The sequence below is a fragment of the Lonchura striata genome, chromosome 28 (assembly GCF_050655825.1).
Source record: "Lonchura striata isolate lonStrDom1 chromosome 28, ASM5065582v1, whole genome shotgun sequence".
In the NCBI taxonomy this organism is placed as follows: Eukaryota; Metazoa; Chordata; class Aves; order Passeriformes; family Estrildidae; genus Lonchura; species Lonchura striata.
The window spans coordinates 2,642,497-2,665,107 of record NC_140730.1 but is presented as its reverse complement, the minus strand read 5'-3'; the positions used below and the strand labels follow the sequence as shown (position 1 = coordinate 2,665,107).

At 53.7% G+C, this 22,611-nt stretch overlaps 3 protein-coding genes across 9 annotated transcripts in view; 2 read left to right on the top strand and 1 right to left on the bottom strand.

Annotated features, from left to right (window-relative positions):
* The first annotated feature begins 14 nt into the window (after positions 1 to 14).
* Positions 15 to 6,760, top strand: UBXN6 (UBX domain protein 6). 4 transcript variants are annotated; one of them, XM_085562350.1, is made up of 11 exons: positions 16 to 162; positions 370 to 527; positions 767 to 828; positions 955 to 1,074; positions 1,293 to 1,390; positions 1,716 to 1,791; positions 1,876 to 1,960; positions 2,502 to 2,721; positions 2,802 to 2,932; positions 4,271 to 4,416; positions 5,071 to 5,616. In XM_085562350.1, exons 1-11 carry the CDS (start codon positions 80 to 82, stop codon positions 5,194 to 5,196), a joined length of 1,305 nt encoding a protein of 434 aa, XP_085418476.1. In that variant the 5' UTR covers positions 16 to 79; the 3' UTR covers positions 5,197 to 5,616. The 4 variants fall into 4 exon arrangements, with proteins under 4 accessions (XP_085418475.1, XP_085418476.1, XP_085418474.1 ...); XM_021544054.3 differs by having other exon boundaries at positions 17 to 162; positions 952 to 1,074; positions 5,071 to 6,760; XM_085562349.1 differs by lacking the exon at positions 5,071 to 5,616 and having other exon boundaries at positions 15 to 162; positions 4,271 to 4,694.
* CHAF1A (chromatin assembly factor 1 subunit A) lies at positions 6,448 to 21,457 on the bottom strand. 3 transcript variants are annotated; one of them, XM_085562344.1, is made up of 15 exons: positions 21,353 to 21,457; positions 20,761 to 20,811; positions 19,753 to 20,543; positions 17,995 to 18,051; positions 15,878 to 16,119; positions 15,369 to 15,429; positions 14,896 to 14,964; positions 14,296 to 14,519; positions 13,987 to 14,158; positions 13,734 to 13,814; positions 13,567 to 13,656; positions 13,091 to 13,352; positions 11,591 to 12,048; positions 7,798 to 7,885; positions 6,448 to 6,535 (listed from the first exon to the last, which is right to left on the bottom strand). In XM_085562344.1, the coding sequence occupies exons 2-15, from the start codon at positions 20,807 to 20,809 to the stop codon at positions 6,456 to 6,458; spliced, it is 2,724 nt and encodes a 907-aa protein (XP_085418470.1). In that variant the 5' UTR covers positions 20,810 to 20,811; positions 21,353 to 21,457; the 3' UTR covers positions 6,448 to 6,455. The 3 variants fall into 3 exon arrangements, with proteins under 3 accessions (XP_085418470.1, XP_085418472.1, XP_085418471.1); XM_085562346.1 differs by lacking the exon at positions 21,353 to 21,457 and adding an exon at positions 21,135 to 21,268; XM_085562345.1 differs by lacking the exons at positions 6,448 to 6,535; positions 7,798 to 7,885; positions 11,591 to 12,048 and adding an exon at positions 12,104 to 12,407.
* A 727-nt stretch (positions 21,458 to 22,184) lies between these two features.
* SH3GL1 (SH3 domain containing GRB2 like 1, endophilin A2) overlaps positions 22,185 to 22,611 on the top strand; it is a 28,734-nt gene continuing 28,307 nt past the window's right edge. For both annotated transcript variants that reach the window (XM_077788812.2, XM_077788811.2), the window contains exon 1: positions 22,185 to 22,347. In XM_077788812.2, coding sequence (XP_077644938.1) covers positions 22,303 to 22,347 — 45 coding nt within the window. In that variant the 5' untranslated portion in view covers positions 22,185 to 22,302. The remainder of the gene's footprint in view (positions 22,348 to 22,611) is intronic.

Sequence of the window (22,611 nt, the reverse complement as noted above, 5' to 3'; positions counted from 1 at the left end):
CCGGCGCTCCCTCCCGGTGTTCCCGTCCCGGTGCTCCCTCCCGGCGCTCCCGTCCCGGCGCTCCCGTCCCGGCACCGCCATGCGCAAGTTCTTCCAGGAGATCAAGGCCGACCTGAAGTTCAAGACGGCGGGGCCCGGGCAGAAGCTCTCGGAGCCGTCCCGGTACGGGCTTGGGGGGGGATCACCGGTAACGCCAGCCCCGGTAACGCCAGCCCCGGTAACGCCAGCCCCGGGCACCACCGGCCCCGGTGCCGCCCGCCCTGAGCCCGGCGCTGCCCGGGGCGCCGCCGGGAGCTGCGGCACGGCCGGGCCCGAGCGGCCGGTCCCGCGGGCGGCGGGCGCGCACCGAGCCCCGTTCCTCCGTGCCAGGGCCCCGGCGGAGAAGCCGAGAGCCGAGGCGGCCCCGAAGCCCCGGCAGGCCCCCACGGACGAGGCGCAGAAGGCGGCGGCGGCGGCGCTGGCCCGGCTGGAGCTGAAGCCCAAGGGGAAGGCAGCGTCCGGCTCCCAGGAGCACATCAAGAACCAGGGTAGGAGCGGGCCGGGGGAACCGCGGCTCCGCTGGAGCCCGGGGACAGCGGGCCCGGCTGCAAAAGCACCCAAAAGAACAAAGAGTGGGGCTCTGCAGGGTGTTTTGGGGCAGTGGAAATGGGGTCATGTGCAGCCCTGGGCTAGGATGACACATCTGGGCAGGTGTTTGCTTCTCAGCTGTCCAAAAGCCTCTGGAATGTGCTGAGCCTCCGCTCCAGTTGGGGTTTGTTTGTTGTAGTGAGAAAAGAGCTGATGGCCGAGGCAGCTGCCGGGGAGAAGAACCTCTCCATGGAGGAAAAGGTGAGGGAGATGCTGCCATTCCCTGCTCGGCACCTCTCGGGGCTGCTCTCCCTCTCCTGAGGGGATTTATAAACCCCAAAACTTCTCTGTGCTCAGCTTGGTGCCTGGTTTTATCTCCTTCAGCAGCAGGAGGAGGAAGGGGCAGCTGCTCCCTCTGTCTCGGGGGTTTATTTCATTTGCCCCTTGACTGGTGCCATTGTGAGGAAAGACCAGAAGGAAAAGCAGCTCCGAGAAGCCATCCAGGCAGTGAGTGCTTCCCTTCAAACTCCTTCCCTTCCCTCTTCAAACTCCTTTTGTGCCGTGGGTCCCCTCCAGCAGTGACCAGCCCACTTCCTTTGTGTAAAAATCTCCCCCGGGACAATTTCGCTTTACCTGTTAAATCATCTCTAGCCCAGCAAATGAGGAACAACCGAGCTGAGCTGGGGTCAGCTCCTCCCTGAGCAGCTTCTCTCCCTCTCCCCCAGTATTCCTCCGTGGACCCAGTGGCTGCTTCCATCATGGAGATCCACACCTTCAACAAGGACCGGGAGAAGGTCCGGGTGTGCGTGGAGACCATGGCCAAGTGAGTGGGACTGAGGGCACAGGCAGCTCATCCCTTCCTTGATGGGTCTTCTTGCTCTTTTTCTAGCAAAGTCTTTTTTTTTTGGAAGAAAATGGGACTCTTGAACCACCCAATTTGTCAGTTGACCTGATGTCAGCACCCTGCAGGAGTTGGTCCCACTAATCCAAGAGGTTTGGGAGCTGCTGGTTGTTGATTTGGCCCCAAAACATTGATGTATTGTATTTTCTTGGGTTTCTCAGCTTTTTGTTCTCTGTGAGGTCTGTGTTTTCTCTCTGACCTCAGAGTGTCCTGCTTTGATCCAGGCACTGCATTCCTCTTGCTGCAGGTACCTGGATAACATCTATCTCCATCCAGAGGAGGAGAAATACCGGAAAATCAAACTGCAGAACAAGGTGTTTCAGGTGAGCTCTGACTCTGCAGCTGCTCAGCCTTGGAAAACCCTTACTTGGAGCAAACTCCACCTCAATTCTGCCCTTTTCTTCCAGGAAAGGATAAGCTGCTTGGAAGGGACGCACAAATTTTTCCAGGCTGTCGGGTTTGAGACAAAAACCCTGCCTGTTCCAGGACAAGGCAAGGACTCGTGGTGGTAATGTGGAGTCAGGGCTTTGTGGGATGCTGCTGACAGCTCCACAAAGGTCATTGTCCAGCTAGCAGGGAGGACTGGTTTATCTTGGCTGTATTATTTATGAATAATTATATTTATCCATCCTTCTCAACATTCCTCGTCCCGATGTGACATTGCCCCTGAGATCCTTGTCCCCGTGTCACTGCCCTAAAGCCTGAGTGTCACTACAGGACACAACAAGCACAACACGAGCCACCGCGATGGCGAGGCAAAAAGAAGGACGTTTATTATTCTGACTCCAATTTTTATACTTTTCCAAAGGTGACAGTGGATTGGAGAGTCAATGGGCCACCTCTCCAAAGACATTGGCCAAACCACCAGTACATCAACTTCCTCCACCCCCACGAAGGAATGCAAAACAATATGTTGCTTATAGAAAATATGTGGGAAAGCTTTCTAACAGAATGCAAACTCAGAAGGCTTTAGGAAAATCTTCAGAATCGGGGTGACACCCGTGAGCCTGACGCCACCCTTGTGGCTTTGCAGAGACCACGGAGGAGTTCCTCGTGCTGCAGGAGGAGGTGCTGAGCAGGCTGGAGGAGCTGAAGGAGCGCAAGGAGCGGCTGCTGAGCTCGGAGCCCGTGCGGGCGCGGCTGCACCGGCAGCTCGCCCTGTTCCGGCCGTCGCCCGCGGCCGCGCGCTTCCAGCTGCCCCACGACTTCTTCAACCTCACGGCAGAGGAGCTGCGCAGGGAGCAGCGGCTCCGGTGAGCGGCTGCAGGGTCGGGGGACACCAGGCAGGAGCTCGTGGCTCCCCTCGGGGTCTACAAGGGTCTCTCCCCCGCAGGACAGAGGCGGTGGAGAAGGCGGCGATGCTGAGGACCAGAGCCATGCGCGAGAAGGACGAGCAGAGGGAGGTGAGGAAGTACAACTACACCCTGCTGCGGGTGCGCTTCCCCGATGGATACATCCTGCAAGGTAGGATGTTGGAACTCAAAATGTCCCTCAGGCATTTTTAGAGGTTCCAGGCCTTGGTCAGAAGCATTTGAGACCCTGGCACAGCTGCAAACAGCTGTGATTTTGGGTTTGAGCCATGGAATGAGTTACCAACCTTGGAGGTGGAACAAGCAGTCACAAAGGGTTAGATGGGATAGTAAAAGTAGTTACAAAACAGAGGGGAAATTTTTTAGTATTGTACAGGGGGGTTTTAGCACCTGTCCAGGGGGGTTTTTACTTTGTACATGGGGGTCAGAAGTTCTAAGATGGAGGAAAGTGGGCTGATCCTGTTCTTCCTCCTTCTTCCTCACCTCCATGTTCTTGGTGATGTTGGCACTCACAGATTGGTTTAGAGTAGAAAAGCACTTTGTAATGTAGGTAATAGGTATTGGGGGAAAACTGTAAACATGTAATAAGTAATATATCATATAAAAGACAGCAGCAGCCCTGGGCAGGGAGAGAAGAAGCAGTCGGGGTCAGAGAGGATGTCAGGGTGTGTGTGTGCCTCTGCCTGGGCTGTTGAGCAAACCACAGCAGCCCGAGAAGAAAATATTTTAGATAACTCACAATAAACTGCCTTGAGACCCAACAACAAGAGCCTGCGCAGTTTTCCTTTGGAAGCACGGCTTGGAGGAGAGACTTTACCACCACACGAGACCCGAGACGAAGCCCGGGGTTCTCACAGTAGGAGGGACTCCTCACCCTTCCTTCGGGCATTTCCAGAAGCTTCTGAGGGTACTAGAATGTTAGGAGCTGGATAAGAGGAGGTGCTGAGTTCAGCTGGTGGAATAAACCACCTCAAAGTGGAATAAACCACCCCAAAAACATAGTGGGTAACATTTCTCCACGAAATCTTCCCACCTCCAAACCTTCCCCCTGCTCAAGGTTGGGATTTTAAGCCAGGATTGGACAGAGAGGGAAAGAATCTCAAGGCATCATTAATTAAAGTCTGCTCTTCCCAGGTCTCTGGAATAACAAGCTGGACTCATTAGATCAGAGTGTGACAGCAGCCAGCATGAGGCTGCCTGTGTGATGTCAGACTGTCCAACAGCAGAAATCCTCTTCAAATTTTCCAGCAGAACTCTGGAAATCATTTCAGGCTTCCCCAGCTCTTTTGTGGCAGGTTGGCAGGGGCTCCCAACAATTGACTATTTTTCTTTGGGGATTCTGCTTTTGTAGCTGTCAGTTAAATGAGGCTGGCTGTGTGTCAGGGAAGTCGTCGGTCAAGTCGGCATCAGTAGGTGAAGCCCCACGGAACCGACCACAAAAGGTTAGATTTTGGTAAATGCCAGACTCTCTCACCTTGTTTTCTCATGGCAGGGACTTTTTATGCCCGGGAATCAGTGTCTGTGCTCTACAGCTTTGTGAGAGAAGCACTCAGAGATGACTGGCTGCCCTTTGAGCTCCTGGGACCTGGAGGTCTCAAACTGACTGATGAGAACTTGGCCTTCAATGAATGCGGGTTGGTGAGTGAAAAAAAAAAGACTGTTGGCACCTTCCAGAGCATCTTGAGGCTGTCAGAGTCTTGTGCTGCTCAGAGCTGGGGTGGGGGGGAGAAGTTTGTGTTCTTTCAGAGCCCCAAGCTGTGCTCTGTCCCCTCATATTAGGCACAAACAAAGCAGAAACTGCTTGGGGGCTTCGAGGTGTGGAGGGAAGGGCAGGGTCCTCCCTCCTGGAGCACAGAGCAGCTGTCAGGGGCTCATTTTAAGCACAAATAAAGCAATAACTGCTTGGGGGCTTCGAGGTGTGGAGGGAAGGGCAGGGTCCTCCCTCCTGGAGCACAGAGCAGCTGTCAGGGGCTGGGAAAGAGCGAAGGTGGCCATGGTGGGGGAAGGTATGAACAGAAAACCCAAAGCACCATCCCCTAAAAGGAGCTGCTGCAGAATCCAGCCTCTTTGTCCTCTTCAGTTGGAGCAGTCCCAGGTCTGTGAGCTCACACAGGCTGTTCTGCACTCAAGGGGAACACAGCAGCCGTGGGAGTGCCCGGGTGCAGGATGCAGCAACCCTGGGACAGTGGGAGGTGTGGTGCCCCAGGCAGGGGTGGCACTGGCTGGGTTTTGGGGTTGCTGGCGTGCCCCAGCCGTGCCTGGCTGTGTGCTCAGTTCACCCGTCCCGCCCAGGTGCCCTCGGCCCTGCTGAGCCTGGCCTGGGACGCCGCCGTGATGGCAGACGTGGAGGCGGCGGCCGAGGAGCAGCGCAGCCCCCTCCGGCCCGAGCTGCTGGCCAGAGCCCAGACCCTGTCCTGAAATAAAGGGCAGTGCCCCCAGTGCTGCTGCCTCTGGATTCATCCCTCCTTTCCCCAGGACTGCTGGAGCTACGTGAGCTCACAGGTGGCTTTGGTTGAGCTCTGCAGAAGGGCTGGACCCTGCTGTCCCCTCCCAGCTCCAGACTCGCGGGTGGCCTCTGCCAGTGGCTGCTCCGAGGGAATTTCGGCACCAAACGGGAGCAGGGAATGCCTGAGGTGCTCCCCAGGCAGTGGTGGAGCAGGGATTAGGGGCTGTTAGGTTGGATTACCAACCTGAGCCTGGGTAGGGGGCTGGGTTTAGAACTCAGCTTCCCGTCCTGCTTCTGTGTGCACTGTAACTCCTGGTGGAGAGAAGCTATTTGGATAAAGTTACACTTAGTCTGATTAAATGGAATTATTTAAAGACTCGGTTCTGATCCCAGTTCACTTGAGTTGCATTGTTGTAGGTTTGAGATGCCAAACCAGTGTGTGCTGGGGCTGGCACTGGTGTTACTGGGGCAGCATCACCCCCCTTGTCCCTTCAGAGAGTGACAGCAGGGAACAGCTACTGGTGGTGCCCAGTAGATTAAATCAACCTCGAATTACAGACAAATCTTTTTAAGAAGTAATTCATAACTCACCAGTCGTATAAAGCTGAAAGCCCCAGCAAATTTGTTCTGTTTATCATCAGATTTGATGCCTTTATTACCTCAGAGTTTTTCTGTGGGACAGAGCCCAGCTCTGATGCAGACAAGAGACTGAGGGTCTAGCCCTGACCAGCCTGTCCCAAAATAAGAGCAACAAAATGCATTTTTCCTTTTCCAAGGGTAAAGCCCTGCTGCTGTTCTCTGGAGCAAGTAAGACCACAAACAGGATGGTACAAGAGCATAAATTCATATATAATTGTACATCATTTATACCCAAGGCCACGCTGTACAACATTATGAACAGTCATTCCCCTAGTGGCATCACAATAAGCTTATTCCAAAATCCCTCAGCTACTTTTAGAGATAACTTAGATACCTTCCATTACAAAGAAGTATCAAAATTTCAATAATGCTTTATTAAGGACAGATTAATATGCAGTATTAAAAAAAAAAAAAGCTAAAAAGCTAAGTCTAAAAAATTAAGCTTCCATCTGGTCTGAAGCAGAACAAAGTGCTGTCTTCTCTTTACAAGAAATGTGGAATACTTTCAAGTATCTTGGTCAAAGATACACAAGGTTTAAAACTTTCTAGCTCATTCTACATACATACAGAGGAGTTAGTAGGCATTTCTGTCTCAAATTGTATTAGATGGGCTGACCATGCTGCTGTCCTGGTGAGCAGCTCTTGTGCCACTGGATTCTGGAGCTGTGGAACCTGCAAAGGAAAGAATGTGTTTGGTTTGTTTTGTTTTTATAAATATCCTCATGAATCTGCTAAAATTTGACTGCTTTATGTTTTATCTGTCTTAGCTTCCTGCATCTGTTGTGAGTCTCCTTTTCAACACTATTTAAAAACTGGTTTTAATACTGGCTTCGTATTTAATATCACCAATCCAGAATAATAATAATAAAAAAAAAAACACTTCAACCATAAAAAGGATTTTCATAATCTTTTCAGTGCTTTAGAGCCAAACAAATAGAGCTGTGTGCGTGCCAGCAGAGCCTGGGGGAGGGAAGCTGCTCAATGGCACCCTCAGAACAAGAGGAGACAAACCTGAGGTGAGGTTTTCATCTCAGAGCCTGGTAATAAGCAAAAGCAGCTTAAGATTAAAGCCAAGCTTCTTGTCAAGCTGTCCCAGTGTCTGTTTTGGGAGGTGAGAGGAGCTCAGAGAGGAAGGAGAGCCCAGATAATGCCTGGAATGGGTCAAACACTACAGAATTTCTGTGCACCAGTCCTTATCTAGCAGAGGAGCTGCCCAACACAAACCCACTTTCCTCAGAGCAGGCTGGGAGAGCTCTTACTGTGAGCAGGAAGAAAGAGCCCAGAGCTTTGGAAACCACAGCACGTGCTTGGAGTCAGCTCATTGATGTGTGTGATCACCTCCAAGAGCTCCTGGAGATGAAAGGAGCTGCTCCACGTCCTCATCCCAGCCTGGCCTGAAAGGAGAGGCTGCAGCAGAGGGGCTTTGATCTGTTTTTCCAAGGGATAAGTGGGACACAAACACAAGCAAGTGCTCAGCTTGTGGAGCAAACAGCAGCCAGGCCGTGCTGCCTGATGTGACTGCCTTCAGACAATTTGCACCTTTGAGAGGGGTGATAACCCAGCCCTTGCCAGGCCTGGGGGGGCTCTGCAGGCCCCAGAGAGCAGCAATGTTTTCCATAATTTACCAGTGGATGTGCTGGCAGTACCCACCTGTGCTGCCAGAAACAAGCAGGTGACACTGGCAGCCAAGTGCTGCTCAGGAAAAGTGGAGGAGGAGGGCAGAAGAGGCAAGAGCAGCTTGGATAAGGCTATAAATATTAAATAAACATATTTTAGAAAGGGTAAAAAGCAGGAGTATCTGGAATAAGATATCTATAGAGAGAAAAGCTCAAGGAATGGTGAGAAAGGGCAGGAAATCCAAAGTTCAGCTCACGCAGTTCCTGCTCCCTTGGGGGAGTGTCTGCCAAGAGCCAGGCACCCATTTCCCTTCCCACCTTTTCCTGGCTGTACATCCACAATCATGCAGTCATCATCTTCCTCATCTTCCTCAGTGTCTGCCTGAAATCCATCCATCTCTGCAGCCTGGAGGGAGAGAACAGGTCCCAGGTGTGAGTCAGGAGGGTGAGGGTGCCAGGGGCCAGGCCTGGCACTGTCTGGGCAGGTGAGCACACCTGGAGGGAGGGAAATGTGCAATTCCCAGCTCCACGAGCTGAGGCTTGTGACAAAAGGCCTCGTCTGCAGTGGCACACACGGTGGGAAGGAGGCCAAGCTCCTGCTCCAGGATCCTTCCCTCTTGCACAACGTGCTGAGCAGCCCCCGCAGCTCAGCCTTCATGGCAACCTGACTCCTGCTGCATTTCTGGAAGGGAAATCTCTCCCCTCTCTGTTATTTTCACAGAATCACAGACTCATAAAGTCCAACTGTTCCCCAGCACTGCCACCATTGACCACATCCCCAAGTGCCACATCCCCATGGATTTTAAATCCCTGCAGGGATGGGGGCTCCAGCCATGCCCTGGGCAATCTTTTGGGTGAAGAAATATTCCCTCAATGTCCAGCCTGACCCTCTCTGGTGCAATGTGAGGCTGTTCCCTCGTGTCCTGCTGTCCCCTGGGAGCACAGCCTGACCCCTGTTCCCGTGCAGCAGCAGCAGGAGCTGGCCCAGGACTGTGAGAGGAGGGGGAAAACGTGGCACAGAATGGGTTAAAAGTTGGGAAAACCAAGGGAATATAAATCAGCAAAAGCTCTCCAGACTCATAAAGGTCAGCGTGTCCAACTGTTTCCCAGCACTGCCATCACTGACCATGTCCCCAAGTGCCACATCCCCACGGATTTAAATCCCTGCAGGGATGGGGGCTCCAGCCATGCCCTGGGCAATCTTTTGGGTGAAGAAATATTCCCTAAATGTCCATCCTGACCCTCTCTGGTGCAATGTGAGGCTGTCCCCTCCTGTCAGGAGCTGTGCAGAGCCAGAAGGGCCCCTGAGCCTCCTTTGCTCCAGGCTGAGCCCCTTTGGATGTCCTCTCCTTTCTGAAGGTGGAGAATTACTGTTCCCTATCAAGTTTGGACTTTGTTCTCTCCTGACTCCTCCTCATCTTTCCCAAGCAGCTTTTATTCAGGGAGTGGTGCCAGGTCTTCCCTTGCTGCCCAGGTTTCCTGCCATGGGAAAAGCCCAAATTCCCTATTTTGAATCAAATCAAGAACACAGAACCCAAGGAGTGACACACCAAAGTTGCCCAGGGTGTGGAGTTGCTGTGAGGGTCTGTTGAGGTTTTTTTTTTTTCCTTCAGCTGGAACTGGAATGAAAATCCTGGTCCCCCATCCCCTAGAAACTATTCCAAGCCAAGAAATTTTCAATTTACATCTTTCAACAAAGTCCCAGTTCTCAGATTGAATCCCACCTACACGTGGGCAGGTACTGCCCACTTCAGCACCAAATTTTTTTTCTCTCCACAGCTTATGTAAGAGCACCTTGACTCACACAAGCCCTGGTGTGAGCTTCCCAGCAGAGAAACACGTGCCAGGGTTTTTTGGGAATCTGGCAGCTGTGCCCTCCCAGCCATTCCCAGGCTTTCCCCACGCTCCAGCCTGGTTCTACAGGTGGGGTGGGATCTCAAAACCCGAGCAGGGCTGATTGAGACATCAGGAATGAAAGGTTTCTGGGGCTGTGACACCTCTGCTCAGTGCTGCACCTCACCAGCACAGCTCTGGGAAGCTTTGAAGCATTCAGGCTGGTGATGTAATTCTCCTAAAAGCCTTTGTTTTGCTATTTCTGCTCCCTTATAAGCTGAATTTCCAGTGGGTGCCAAGCAGAGACTTTTATCTCTGCCTTTATTTAGTGTACAAGAAAAAACCCAAGCAGATGGAGTTTGGGGGCTGAACAGCTTCTCACAAGTCTCTGATCTCTATCAATACCTGAATGCTGAGCCTTTTCAGTAGAAAAGCCAAAAAAGCCAAGAATAAATTGGGAAGGCAAAGCATAAAAAGCATCAAAAGGCTCATTTGTGGTCCATGGGAGGGGGTGGAACGAGATCAGCTTTAAGGTCCCTCCCAATCCAAACCATTCTGGGGCTCTTTCCTAACCTGCAGCACAGGGAAGGAGGAATAAATCCACTGGCAGGGATTTCACACCCTGCCCTGCCTGTGGGACTGGAAGCCAAAGGTTGGTAACCCCAAATTCCAGCACCTAAAGCCTCAACAGAGCACCCCAAGCTTCGTGGGGACCCAACTGTGGCTCCTCCAGGGCCTGAAGGGGCCAAGAGGAAACACGGAGAGAAACTTTGGACAAGGGATGGAGGGACAGGACACAGGGAATGGCTTCCACTGCCAGCAGGTGGGATTTTGGGAAGGAATTCCTCCTCCCTGCGATGGTGGGGAGGGCTGAGATGGAATTCCCAGAGCAGCTGGGGCTGCCCCTGGATCCCTGGCAGGATCCCTGGAGCAGCCTGGGACAGTGGAAGGTGTCACTGCCCATGGCAGGGCTGGCACTGGGTGGGATTTAAGGTCCTTCCCAAGCCAAACCATTCTGGAATTCCCACTTTTCAGTCATGATTAGGCTCCAGCACTACCTGTGGTTGCCCTGAAAAGCAGAAGCAACAACAGGAAAACCACAACACAGCTCCCAAGCAGCAACCACTGCAATTCCATCTCATTTTGTCCCTGTGAATTATTGTGTTTTTAAACCAGCTCTTGAAATTCAGCTTTTTATGTGTGTCAGGATGAGCTGGAGCCTTTACAGACTGCTCTGGGCTGAGTTGCAGCACTTGGGAACCACATTTAATCTGCTCACATGCAACTGCTGTAAGTCATCAGCTCGGGCTGTACATCTGGCAGCCACAGGCACACATAAAACCTGCACACAAATTACACACAGCTGTAAAACCAAGGCCAAGCAGACTCTGAAACTATTCACAGCTTGGATGCAATCACTGCCAAATAGCAGAGAATGGAAGAACAGCAGGAGAGCAACGTTTCAAATGGAACAGAGAGTCCAAGCTGCAGACACACACACAAAAGAAACCCATCTCTTTAGTCCCATCATTTCACTTCTTTCCCCATAAAAAGGCTCTTCTGGTGTGCAGGACAGTGGCTGGAGGTACGAGGCTGAGCAGGGGGGTGCAAACACCCCCAGCCCCATTCCCAGCACTCCTTACTGGGCCACTGTGGGAATCCAGAGTTTCCCCCTGGCTGCCCCGGGACCCTGGCAGGGGTCAGGAACCCCCCTGGACAGAGCCCCAGAGACACTGGCTGTGATCTCTGCCCATGGAAAAGAGTTTTCAATCTTACAGGATGAATTACAGGCTCTGAGTGTTTGATATCAGTAATAATTAAGTGTGGCACAGGTGCAAAAGTAAAATTTTAGGATTCTAGATGAGGGGTCCAAAGGGGACAAGATGGAGGAAATTGGGTGTGCCTTGTCCTTTTTCTCCTTCTTCATGCCCTCCATGTCTCACTGTGGTGTTGGCATTTTTCTGTTGGTTCAGGCTGGGGACACACTGTCCAACGTAGGTGACAGATATTGGCACGTTCTTGTAAATCCAGCCCAAGGAGTTTCTGGTATTTAATGTTTGTCACATCCCACTGAGGGCAGAGCCCCACACGCTGCCCTGCAGGACAGAGCTGGCCAGGGCAGCAGAACATGTTAGAGATAAACAGAATAAACAACCTTGAAACAGCACAGACCAATTATGGCTTCTGCTTTGGCAGTGGGGCTGACAGACAGAGACTTTCTACAATTTTGGGATCATTTAAATATCACAGATTCTCATAGGCCATAACAGGAACTCACCTGCTCAGCACCCCGAGGTCTCTTCATGAACTTGGTGATGGACATGCTTCCCATGGCCTTCCTCTTGGCTGCCAGGGGGGTGGGCTGGGGGACAGCCACCCCTGGCACGCTGCCCCCCTCCTCCTTGCCCGTGCAGGGCACCTGGGTGACGTAGTTCCACTGGCAGGGCACGGGGAGCTGCTCCTGCCCGAAGCTGCGCAGCACCTCGGCGTGCACGTACCAGCACATCCTGAACTCGGGCCTCTTCTCGTACACGGAGCTCTCAGAAATGATCCTCTTGAGCCTGGCCTTGGAGGGGACCCCGTTGTCCTCCCCACCTGGGGCATGTGGGGGGCTGCTGCTGCTGCCCTCGGGCACGTCGCTGAAGCGTCCCTGGCGGCAGCACTCCTGGAACTCCTGGATGATCACCCTGCTCCCGTGCACGTTCCCGTGCAGCAGCGGCAGGAGCTGGCCCAGGACTGTGAGAGGAGGGGGAAAACGTGGCACAGAATGGGTTAAAAGTTGGGAAAACCAAGGGAATATAAATCAGCAAGGGCACTCCCTCCAGACTCACAAAGGTCAGCGTGTCCAGCTGTTCCCCAGCACTGCCATCACTGACCACGTCCCCAAGTGCCACATCCCCATGGATTTTAAATCCCTGCAGGGATGGGGGCTCCAGCCATGCCCTGGGCAATCTTTTGGGTGAAGAAATATTCCCTAAATGTCCATCCTGACCCTCTCTGGTGCAATGTGAGGCTGTTCCCTCGTGTCCTGCTGTCCCCTGGGAGCACAGCCTGACCCCTGTTCCCGTGCAGCAGCAGCAGGAGCTGGCCCAGGACTGTGAGGGGGAAAAGGTGGCAAATAATGGGTTAAAAGTTGGGAAAACCAAGGGAATGTAAATCAGCAAAAGCTCTCCAGAGCAGGGGTGAAAACACCAGGATTGGTTTTAGAGATGGGATTGCCCAGAGAAGTTGGGGGTGCCTCGTGTCTGGAAGGCTCCACGGTGAGGTTGGATGGGGCTTGGAGCAAGGGGAAGGTGTCCCTGCCCATGGCAAAAACTGGATGGTCTTTAAGGTGTCTCCCAACCCAAACTGGGATTCCATGATTGTCACAGCACCTAGATTTAATGTAGAAAACTCACCCCCAATAACAACACCACCCTGGAGTAAATCCCCACCCCCTGGCTTGGCTTTTATGTGTTATTCACAGCTTTGTGTTAATCAGGTGCAGGAAAAGCTCTTGACTGGAACCAAACCCTTTCCCCCAAACAATAAGCAGGCTCAAGCCTGTCCTTAAATTTGAGTTTGCTCAAGTCTGGTTGGCTTTATTTCCTATATTGCCCAGAGCAAGACTTTTTGGAGAGGCAGTGCCAGAAAATTCCTTTCCAAGAGCTCTCAGAGATTCCTTGGATTCCAGACTTGTCAGAAACAGATCATTCTGAATACAACACTCAATAATCCCCCTACTCCCTCCAAAGCCGAGTACAAGTGTGGAAGTACTGTCTAGCCCTTCAGGTCTTACTTTGCTGATCTTTTGCTCTTTTTTTGCTACATTTCTGTGTCTGCTGCTCTTCCTCTGGCACAGGTGGATCCAGGACACAGGCTGTGAACTGCTGGAGCACCTTCAGGTCTGGGTTGGTGCTGTTGTCCTTTGCTGCCCTTTCCCAGACACAGCCAATCTTCACAGGCTGGAGGACGTGGAACCTCTTCCCCTTGGCTATCAGCTCATCCCACTCCTTTGCTTTCAGCTTCTGACGAACCTTCTGGTTCTCTGGGTCACACTCCTGCAGCCACAGGGGACAAAAGACTCGTTACACCCACACTAGGGAAAAAAATAAAGAGCTTTTTAAAGCCAGCCTTGTGTTCCCTGAGCCACACAGCGCTCCTGAACCGTGCAGGCCTGAGGGAGCCCAGCCCTGCCAGGGCCCTGCTCATCTCCCCTGCCAATATTGACACGACACAGCTCTCTGGAAACTCAGGGACAGCCAGCTCCCTTACCTCTGTCACACCTTCATCTTCAGATAGGTACCCATGGGGTACAAAAAACCCATCGTCCTCATCTTCATCCTCTCCCTCCTCTTCATCATCCTACAAATAAACGGATGAGAAGTTACACTGCCAAGTGCAAGTGGCTCCTGATTTTTTTCAGCACGCAGGATCCTCACCTCCTCACTATGGGAGAGACTTTCCCCTGGCTCCTCCTCTTCCCACTCTTCATCACTGTCTACTTCATAGTCCAGCAGTTTCTGCAAGAAATGCCAACATTTCTGCCCGTCACTGGAGAGCACAGCACCAAACCCACTCTGGGCTTTCAAAGCTGAGGGAACAAAATGGCTCAGAAATCCCAGGGAAGCAGAGGACTTGGCCAAGAACATTCATTTCTAGAGCATAAAGAATCCAGCAGGCTGAGGTGCTTACAGTGTCCTTGGACCATGGATTCCTGGCACGGATCAGGGAGGTTCTCTTGTTCCACGTGCCCCAGTAGGCAGGGCGGTGATTCTCACTGAACTGCAGGAGCTTCATCCTGCCAAACTTCTCCCTCTCAGGAACAGCATCGGGCTGGCAGGTATCCACCACCACCACCACGTCACTGGGAACACAGGGGAAGGTGGCTCAGCCCCACAGAACAGCTCCAGCCTTCCCTCCTCTCCAACATCAAGCCCCAAATCCCCTCTGCAGCTCGTTTCAGGAAACAGAAGCAAAGCAAGCCCCCGAGTGCACACTGACCTGTTGACACTGTCACTGCTGTCACTGACCAAAGTGGGCCCAGTTTTTCGTGGTTTACGACATTTTAGATCCTTCAAGAAAGAATCTTCACCATTCTGGGCATGCAGGAGCTTATCCAGCTGTTCCAGGTCGTCTGGATCCAGGGCAACACGGCTGAGGGGGGCTAAGACCATGTTCTCCTTAATTTCAAAAGGAGCAAACTTCCCACAGGAGCCAGCAAGGGTCTGAAACATCAAGTGAGGAACGTCAGGGTTTGGACACTGAGAAGCTGCAGCACCAACACATGCTAGAGACACCTGCTGCTGAGGTGTTGATTCAGGTTAAGTGAAGGTTTAGGTTAAGCTCTTCCTGTCCAAGACTCCAGCAGATCTTCCAGGCAATGAAGAAGAGCTGAGATTCACTAAACCAACCACAAATGCCTTCTGTAGTCTCTGCTCTGGCCTTTTTCTTAAAATCCTTTACGCTTTTGAGACCAGGAAATTAAGGAAAAACAATGTTTTGACCACGTTAAGAAGCTGTAAGGGGCAGCAGAGAAGGAAATCAGGGTATTTATTAGGAATAACTGTGAGAGACCAACACACAGGCACAGCAATCCCTCACCTTGGGGGCTTGTGGAGTCTTTGGTTTCTGGAAGAACCTGGTGATCTCTGCTTTCTGTGCATTGATGCGCTGAAATGAGAACCCAAATGCAACTCTGAGACAGGACAAAACTTTGGAATTCCAGGTGAGCTCACGCATGGCTCAACTTCAAATGCAACGAGGCACAAAGCAAAGTTCAGGCAGTCACCAGCTCCTGTGACTCAACAGAAACACTCGTGGTCCTCCCTGCCACAGGCAGGGCTGCAGTGTCACATTGCCAGGGGAGAGTTCACTTGTGGGCAAAGAAACACACAGAGAAAACACTTGAGGGGGGAAAAGCAAAGGAACCAATATGTGTGAAAATTAAAGGTAAAATCTGCCTGGAGCAGCTCCAGCAGGTCAGGGGGGACAGGCTGCACCCAAAGGGATCTGCTCCACCAACAGCATTTCACCCCAGAAACAATTCAGAGACAAAGCAGAGAAAACATTTTTACCTTTTCTTCCTCCTTTAACCGTTTCTCCTCTTCTTTCTTTCTCTTCTCCTCGAGTTTTGCCCTTGAAAACAAAGATCATGTGAATTGGCACCCACCAATATTTGCACTGAGGTGGGAAGCCCCAGACCCCACCACGAGGATCATCTGTCAATGCAGCTGAGAACCACGCTTGGTTAAGCGTAGAGAAGACCTTGTTCATTCCTTCCAGAGCAAATATTGACCCCATTTCAAGTTAACAGGCTGTCCCAAGTTTCTCTTGATGCCAGGGCAATCCAGGGATTGCCAAATCACAGGTAACTTCCTCAACAAACAGCCCAAGTGAGGCAGGTGAGGAGGGGGAGCTCGGGGCAGCAGAAGGCACTGCTGGGATGGGGCCACAGAGTCCCACGAGCATTTCAGAGCCACCCCCTGAGCCCAGGCCCGTGCTGCTGCAGCAGGAGGGCAGGGAAAGTGGGGCTGGACATCAGCACAGGGACCCCCAGGAGCTGCTCACAAGCCCAGGCACTCACTCCAAAGCCTCCTGCCTCTCCTTGCGCTTCTCCTCCTTCGCTCGCAGCTTCTCAGCTTTCTCCTTCTCTTCCTTTTCTTTCTTTTCCCTCCTTTCTTTCTCTTTCAACTCTTTCTCTTCCTCTTTCCTCTTCTTTGCCTCCTCCTTGGCTCGTTCTTTCGCAGCTTTTGCCTCTTCCTTCAGCCTCCCCTTCTCCTCCCTCTCTGCCTGCAGCTTCTGGAGCTTGTCGGCACGCTCCTGATCCTGGGGCACAAAGGGGGGGACACTCAGGGAACTGCAGCTTTGTGCTCCCAAAGCCCTGGTGAAAAATCAACATTTCACTGCTCAAACAGGAAGCTGGACCCACCCAGCGCATGACCTGCAGCATCACAAAATATCCTGGAATGGGAAAGACCCTCATCCTTCCCAGGAAAGCAGGTGGGAGCACATCCACACACATCCACAGCCCCCTGGTGCCTCAGGCAGCAGCCAGCTGAGCTTCCTTGTCCTTGTGCTGCCTCTCTGAAAGCTTTAATTATTCCTTCCCCTTAGCAAAAAAAAAAAAAAAAAAAAAAAAAAAAAAAAAAAAAGCTATTTTCATTTCTCTAAGCATCAAAGAAAGCTTTTGTATTGAGTCATCTTCATTACCACTGTAGCATTATGGAAAATTAGATGGGAATTAAAAAATCGTAATTATTCCCTTATTTAATAGGAGATTTCAGATTCTTTCCAAAATATTTCCTCCTGAGCAAAGCTCTTCATGCTTTGGTGTCATTGTAGGGCTACAGTGGTGTCACTTCCACAAGTGAATTTGAGCTGATTTGACATCATAAACCCACAAGGATTTTCTGATGCTTTCCACTATCACAGAAATCACTTTGATGATCCTCGTGGGTCCCCCCCAGGCTGGGATATTCCATGATCTCATGGAATAAAATGAGTCTCCAAACCCCAGATTGTGGAGTTTATCCCTTGTTTTCTTCCATTTTAGATCATCAGTGCCCTGAGTTTGTTCAAGGAGCACTCTGGGAACAGTGGGGGGAAGATTTTATTGGAAGTGTTGCCTTTTATGGTGTTTCCTCCCAAAACAACTGCAATTCCCACCATGGCTCTGCTGACACCAAGGAGGAAAATGTCAAATTAAAGAGAAAAAAGCTTTTTCTGTGCTGCAGGCACTTGGTGATGTCACCAGGAAAGGAGGATCTGCCTGCGCCCAGACACTCCAACTCCTCCCTGGGTATTTTCAGTTTTCTTTTATTGATTTCACATCTCTCCTTGTCAACATCAAGGCTTCCTGAGCAGTGTCACAACACAAATAAGTGCAGAAAGCCACCAACAGCCAAATGGTGCCAATGGCGAGGAAACAACACTGTCAGCCTGAGTCATGGAATGTGCTGGGTGCTGGTGTGAAGCTGACAGCTCACTGGTGGGTCTGCTTCATTCCCAGCATCATTTTTAGCTTCCATTCCCCTCTCTCCCCCCTCCCATCCCTGCTATTTTTAACACAGCTATAGAAGGGAAGAAAACAACAGATTGGAATTCTATATGGGGCACTGGGAAAAGCTGAAGAGCTTTCCAGCTACAGCTTACATAAAACACACAAGTTTATAAACAAGCCACTGAGAGACGCAGAATTCTCAGCACAAACCTTCCCAGGGGCAGAAAAAACAATCCCAAAAAAAACCATTGGTGCAGCACTGGGAACTCCAGTGACCCTTCAGCCTCCTCCACATCCAGCATTCCATGAGTGGCAGCAGAATGAGGGAGCTTGAGGAGCTGCATCCTAGCAAACACAACCTGGAGCTTGAGCATTCCCAGTGGTGGCATCCAGTGGTGACATTCTCTGGGAAGCCACAGACACAGTGGCTCCACTTGCCTCGTGTATTAATAAAAACAAAACCTAAATTTTTAGGGCTTCAGAGTTTCTAATTTCTTCCCAAAGAGCCCCAGACGCAGCCAGGGCTCCACTCAGGAGCTTTGGAAAGAGGCAAGCACTTTAACTGCTTGCATTAAAGGTCCTTCCACGCTCCTCAGGGTGAGGAAAAATGGCAAAAGAGATGTTCCAGCTGGGCTGAGATAAAAGGCAAAGGCCTTGGTCGGCTCCTCAGGGGAGGTTTGGGTGTCAGGGAAATGCCTTACTCTTTGCAATCTCAGCTTCTCCTTCTCTGCTGAACTTCTGTGGAATTTCTGAGGTACCTGGAATTACAAAATGCAAGTTTTAGAGGAGATCCTGCTCCTGCCTTCCCAGCCTGAGTGACACCGGGCCGCTCCTGCAGATCACAGCCAGTCACTCCAAATTCCCCCAGAGCAGGGAATGAGGACAAAACTTGGGAATTTCCAATCTCCCCATTCCCATCCCAGGGCTCCTGCTCCCATGAACAAACCCCTCAGGTCCCCTCAGCAAGGGAACACCACGTGCACAGCACCCAGGGGAGCTGCTCTGAACCACAGGGGACATTTCAATATGGCAAACTCGCTTCCTTCCAGCTAAAATTGGGTTTGTTTGGGTTTTTTTTTTTCTTGGCCTCCACCTATCTTGCTGTGATATTTAGTATTTAGCTGTAATTTTATGAATACAAGGAGTGTTTTCCACATTTTTACAATTTCTTCTTGCCATCACAGTCCACTTGATCTTCCACCAGGAACAGCTCACTGACCCTAAATTCCAAACAGGGCACACTTCCCGTTTTTCTTTTATTTATGGGGGAAAGAAAAAGGTGGTTTATGCTTAAGATCATTGCTCATAGACTGGTTAAAGATTGTCAATATTTCAGCACACTGTGACTTGATTGACTGGATCCCCCCCTCCTCCTCCTGCCATTCACAGCATCACATTGTGAAATTGTGATTAACAGGCTAACACAGCCCAACTGCTTTATTTTCTATATTTAGCTGCCATAAAACAGGAGTTCTGTCAAGTGAGGGCTTCAGCTCCTCAGAGCTGCTTCCTCCCAGGAAAACAAACCTGCCAGGACTCGCAGCTGCACAGCTTGGGGTGCAGCCCCTCATTTTGGGGAGCAGCAGACGAGCAAATCCAGCCCCACTGGCAGTACTGGGTTACACCAAGATTGCTTTTTGTTGTTCTGCTACACTGGAAATACTTCATGCCTGCTTGAGTCTGTTTATTTTAGGGGTGGAAGACTGAGAGTTTTCAGAGAGGAAGAATTGATCGCTTGACTTGATAGACACAACGAAAGGACTGGGAGAACCATCCCCGTGGTGGTGCTGCTGCTCTTGGAAGCTTCTCTGTCCAAACTGCCCCAAAAATCAGAGTGTTTGGGGGCCTCCTGCTGAAGCAGAGCTGCTAAACTGAAACTCAGGTGAACAAAAACCCCCTCATCCAGAGGTTTTTCATAGAATCAGAATGCTTTGGGTTGGGAGGGCCCTTAGAGCCCATCCATGGGGCATTTCCACTGTGCCAGGCTGCTCCAATCCCCACCCAGCCTGGCCTTGGGCACTGCCAGGGATGAGGCAGGGCAGCTGCTCTGGGAAATCTGTGCCAGGGCTTTTCCATGGCAGCTGCAGGAAATTCAGAGCTGGAAAAAACATCTGCACTGGCTGTGCTGGGGGAACATCCTCACAGGAATCCCAGCAGCTCGGAGGGGGATGAAACAGAGCTTGGGAAAAAACACCTAAAGTACAAAACTGCTGCTCCCAAAACACCAAGTGTCAAGTGGGTATTCCATTAAAGAAATGTAAATCCAGCAGCAGCCAGAAGCAGAGAGAATCAAACCCTTGAGCTGCAGGATTTAAAGACTCCAAAGGGCAACAAATCAGTAATCAACCACCACCACCTTCCCAACGCTCCTCACTGCCCCACTCAACCTCCTCCCCACAATCCCAGCAACCCAAACGTTGCACCACAGCAACTTGCACCCCAAACCAGAGCAGACCAACCTTCCTGGCAGGTGTGGAGGCAGCCAGAGGAATGCTGCTGCCCTTGGTCTGTGCCAGGAGCTCGGGGGAGCTCCCGGAGCTCAGTGAGGAGTTGGTCAGTCCCGAGTCTCCCTCGTGGGACGACTCTAGGGCCTCGCTCTCCGAGGCGGTGCTGCCATCCAGAGAGGCCACCTGGGGGGATTTCAGGCTCATGATGTCCTCCAGCAGCACCACGGGCACCTTCCCCTCAAAAAGCACATCCTTCAGTTCACCTGGAGTGCCCTTCCTGCCTGCCACGTCCTTGCAGGCCGTGAGGCCGGAGCAGGGCTGGCTCCCAGCTCCCAAATCCTGCTCTGCCTTGGCTGCAGCTGCGCAGGGCCCCTCAGTCTGCGTGGAGTCACCTGTTGGGCTGCTCTGCGAGGAGCTCAGGCAGCTCAGCTCCTTTCCTATGGTGCCATTGCTGACAGCAGCTCTAGAATCCACAGCCTCCTGCTCCGTGCCATCCCCGAGTCCGTGGGCAGAGCCCTTGGAGAGGTCAGGAACATCCCCGGGGTCACTCGTGTCACCTCCTGGGTTTTTCTGGATAAAATGGTCCAATGGACCTTTTCCATTCATGAGTTTTGGAGGCAAATTCCCATCTGAGCTCAGCTGGCAGTCATTCTCCACATCGTCCAGGGAGGCACCTGAGGCATCCAGGGAGGGATCCTTGCTGGGAACAAAAGCACTCGGGGAGCTCTTGACTTTTTTGACCTCTGGATTCACATCGAGTTTTTCCTTTGGCACAGGATTGAGGCGCTTGAAGGGCAGCCGAGCTGCAACAACAACACCAGGTTAGAGCCACGAGGTGACAAAGGGTTTCATTCATTTTTAAGAATAAGACTGAGATAAGCCACTTAGAGATGCTTTAATCACAGCCAAGCCAATCCCAAAACAATCCCATAAAACCCATTTGTGCAGCCAATGTATTCCACAAAATCACATCTGAGATGTTCTTGCTAAAACCGTGCTGGATGAGAGACACTCCCTTACCTTGGACGAGCTTCCGTGGAGGAACAGCAGCTTTGTCTCTGCACTCCATGGCTACGGGAGAAAACAACAAATCAGCACCCGGGGCTTTCTCTGAGACAGCTGAGGCCGAGCCCAGCAGCTCTCCCAGGGCCGGCGAGGGAGGACAAAGGGGTCCCACTGTCACCCCCGAGCCACCAGCTCCCAGCAGCCGCAGCCTCCTCCTGGCTGGGCAGAGCAGGAACGTCCCCAGGAGGCCCCGAGGAGAAGCGAGGAGGAAATTCCTCCCTGTGAGGGCGGCCAGGCCCTGGCACAGCGAGCCCAGAGCAGCTGCGGCTGCCCCTGGCAGTGCCCAGGGCCAGGCTGCATCACCCCGGCGCAGCACACAGCGTCCCTACCCACGGCAGGACGAGCTTTCGGATCCCTCCCCACCCAAACCGGTCCGTGACTCCCCGAGCGAGGCTGCGGGGCGGGCCGGGGCCCAGCCCCGGGGCGCGGCGGCAGCTCCGGCACCTCCTTTGTTACCCGGGGCAGGCCCCGCGCACCCCCGCGGCCCAACCGCCGCCGGAAACACCTCGCGCCCCGGCCGCGCCGCGCCCCGCGGGCTGCGCCCTACCTGCGGCGGCGGCCGGCGCGGCTGGCGGCGGTGCCGGCCGGCCCGTGAGGCGGCGCGGCCCGCGCAGCGCCCGCGGCTCCGGGCCCGGTCCCGCCCGGCCCGTCCCGCTCGTACTTGGCGGGAGCCGGGGCGACCCCGCGTCCCGCGCCGCTGATTGGCGGAGCGCGCCCCACGTGACCCGCCCGGCCACGCTCCCCCGCGGCGCCTCGCCTCTCGGTTGGTCGCCGCCGTCAGCGCCGCTGATTGGCGGAGGGGGGTGTCGGTCCGGCGCGCTGCGGGCGCTGATTGGGCGGTTTTGTAAAGGGCCGGCGGGGCGCCGCTGGGTGCCGGGGCTGGGCCCGAGGGATGCCCGCTCACCGGGCGGGAACGGCGCTGCGGCGGGCCGGTCCCGGGCCGGAGGAGCCTGTCCGCAGCACCGGGAGGAGAGGGTGGAGCCAGCACTGCCGCCCCTCGCGCTACTACGGGCATCGAGCCACCGCGCGAAATGGCGGCGGGACCAGCGGCCAATAAGCGCGCCGCTGTCGCGAGGGATGCTGGGAGCTGTAGTTTTCCATTTGGAGCTCTGTCGCCCCATTACTATAGCGGGGGTCCCGGCACCGCCGTCCCCGTGCGGCGCACCCGGTCCGCTCCCGGCGGGCGGTGCTTCGTCCGTCACGAGAAATCCACGGCTGCGCCACCGCCGTTCCCCGCCACGAGCGCCCGTCGCGCGTGTCGCGACAGAACGGCTCTCTCGGCTCCGCCCGGCCGGCAGGGGGCGCGCCGGCCCCGCGCGGCGCTCCGGCCGCGCCGCTCGCTGGTGGCGGCGGCCGGGGGCGGCGGCGGAAGCGGCGGCGGGGACGGGCCGGGCCGGGCTGGGACGGGCGGAGCGTCCTGAGGCTCCCGAGGCTCCCGCCGCCCCCAGCGCCAGGTCCCGCCGCCCGCAGACCGGGCCAGGCACCGGCACCGGCACCATGTCGGTGGCGGGGCTGAAGAAGCAGTTCTACAAAGCGACCCAGGTGAGACACCGGCACCGCGCGCCCGCTCCCGCCGCCGCTGCGCTGCGGCCGGGCCGATCATCCCTTACCGGTCCGGAGAACCCATCCCGGCCGCTGCTGCCCCGGCGCTGCGCGCTCCCCGCCGTTATCCCGGTGCTGGTCCCGCCGGGCATCCCCCGGTACCCGCCGGTGCCCAGCCTGGCACCCCCCGGGATCCCGGGCTCGTACCTCCCGGTTCTCGGTGTGATCCCGGGGCTCGGTGCGGGCCGTGAGCGGAGCCGGGAC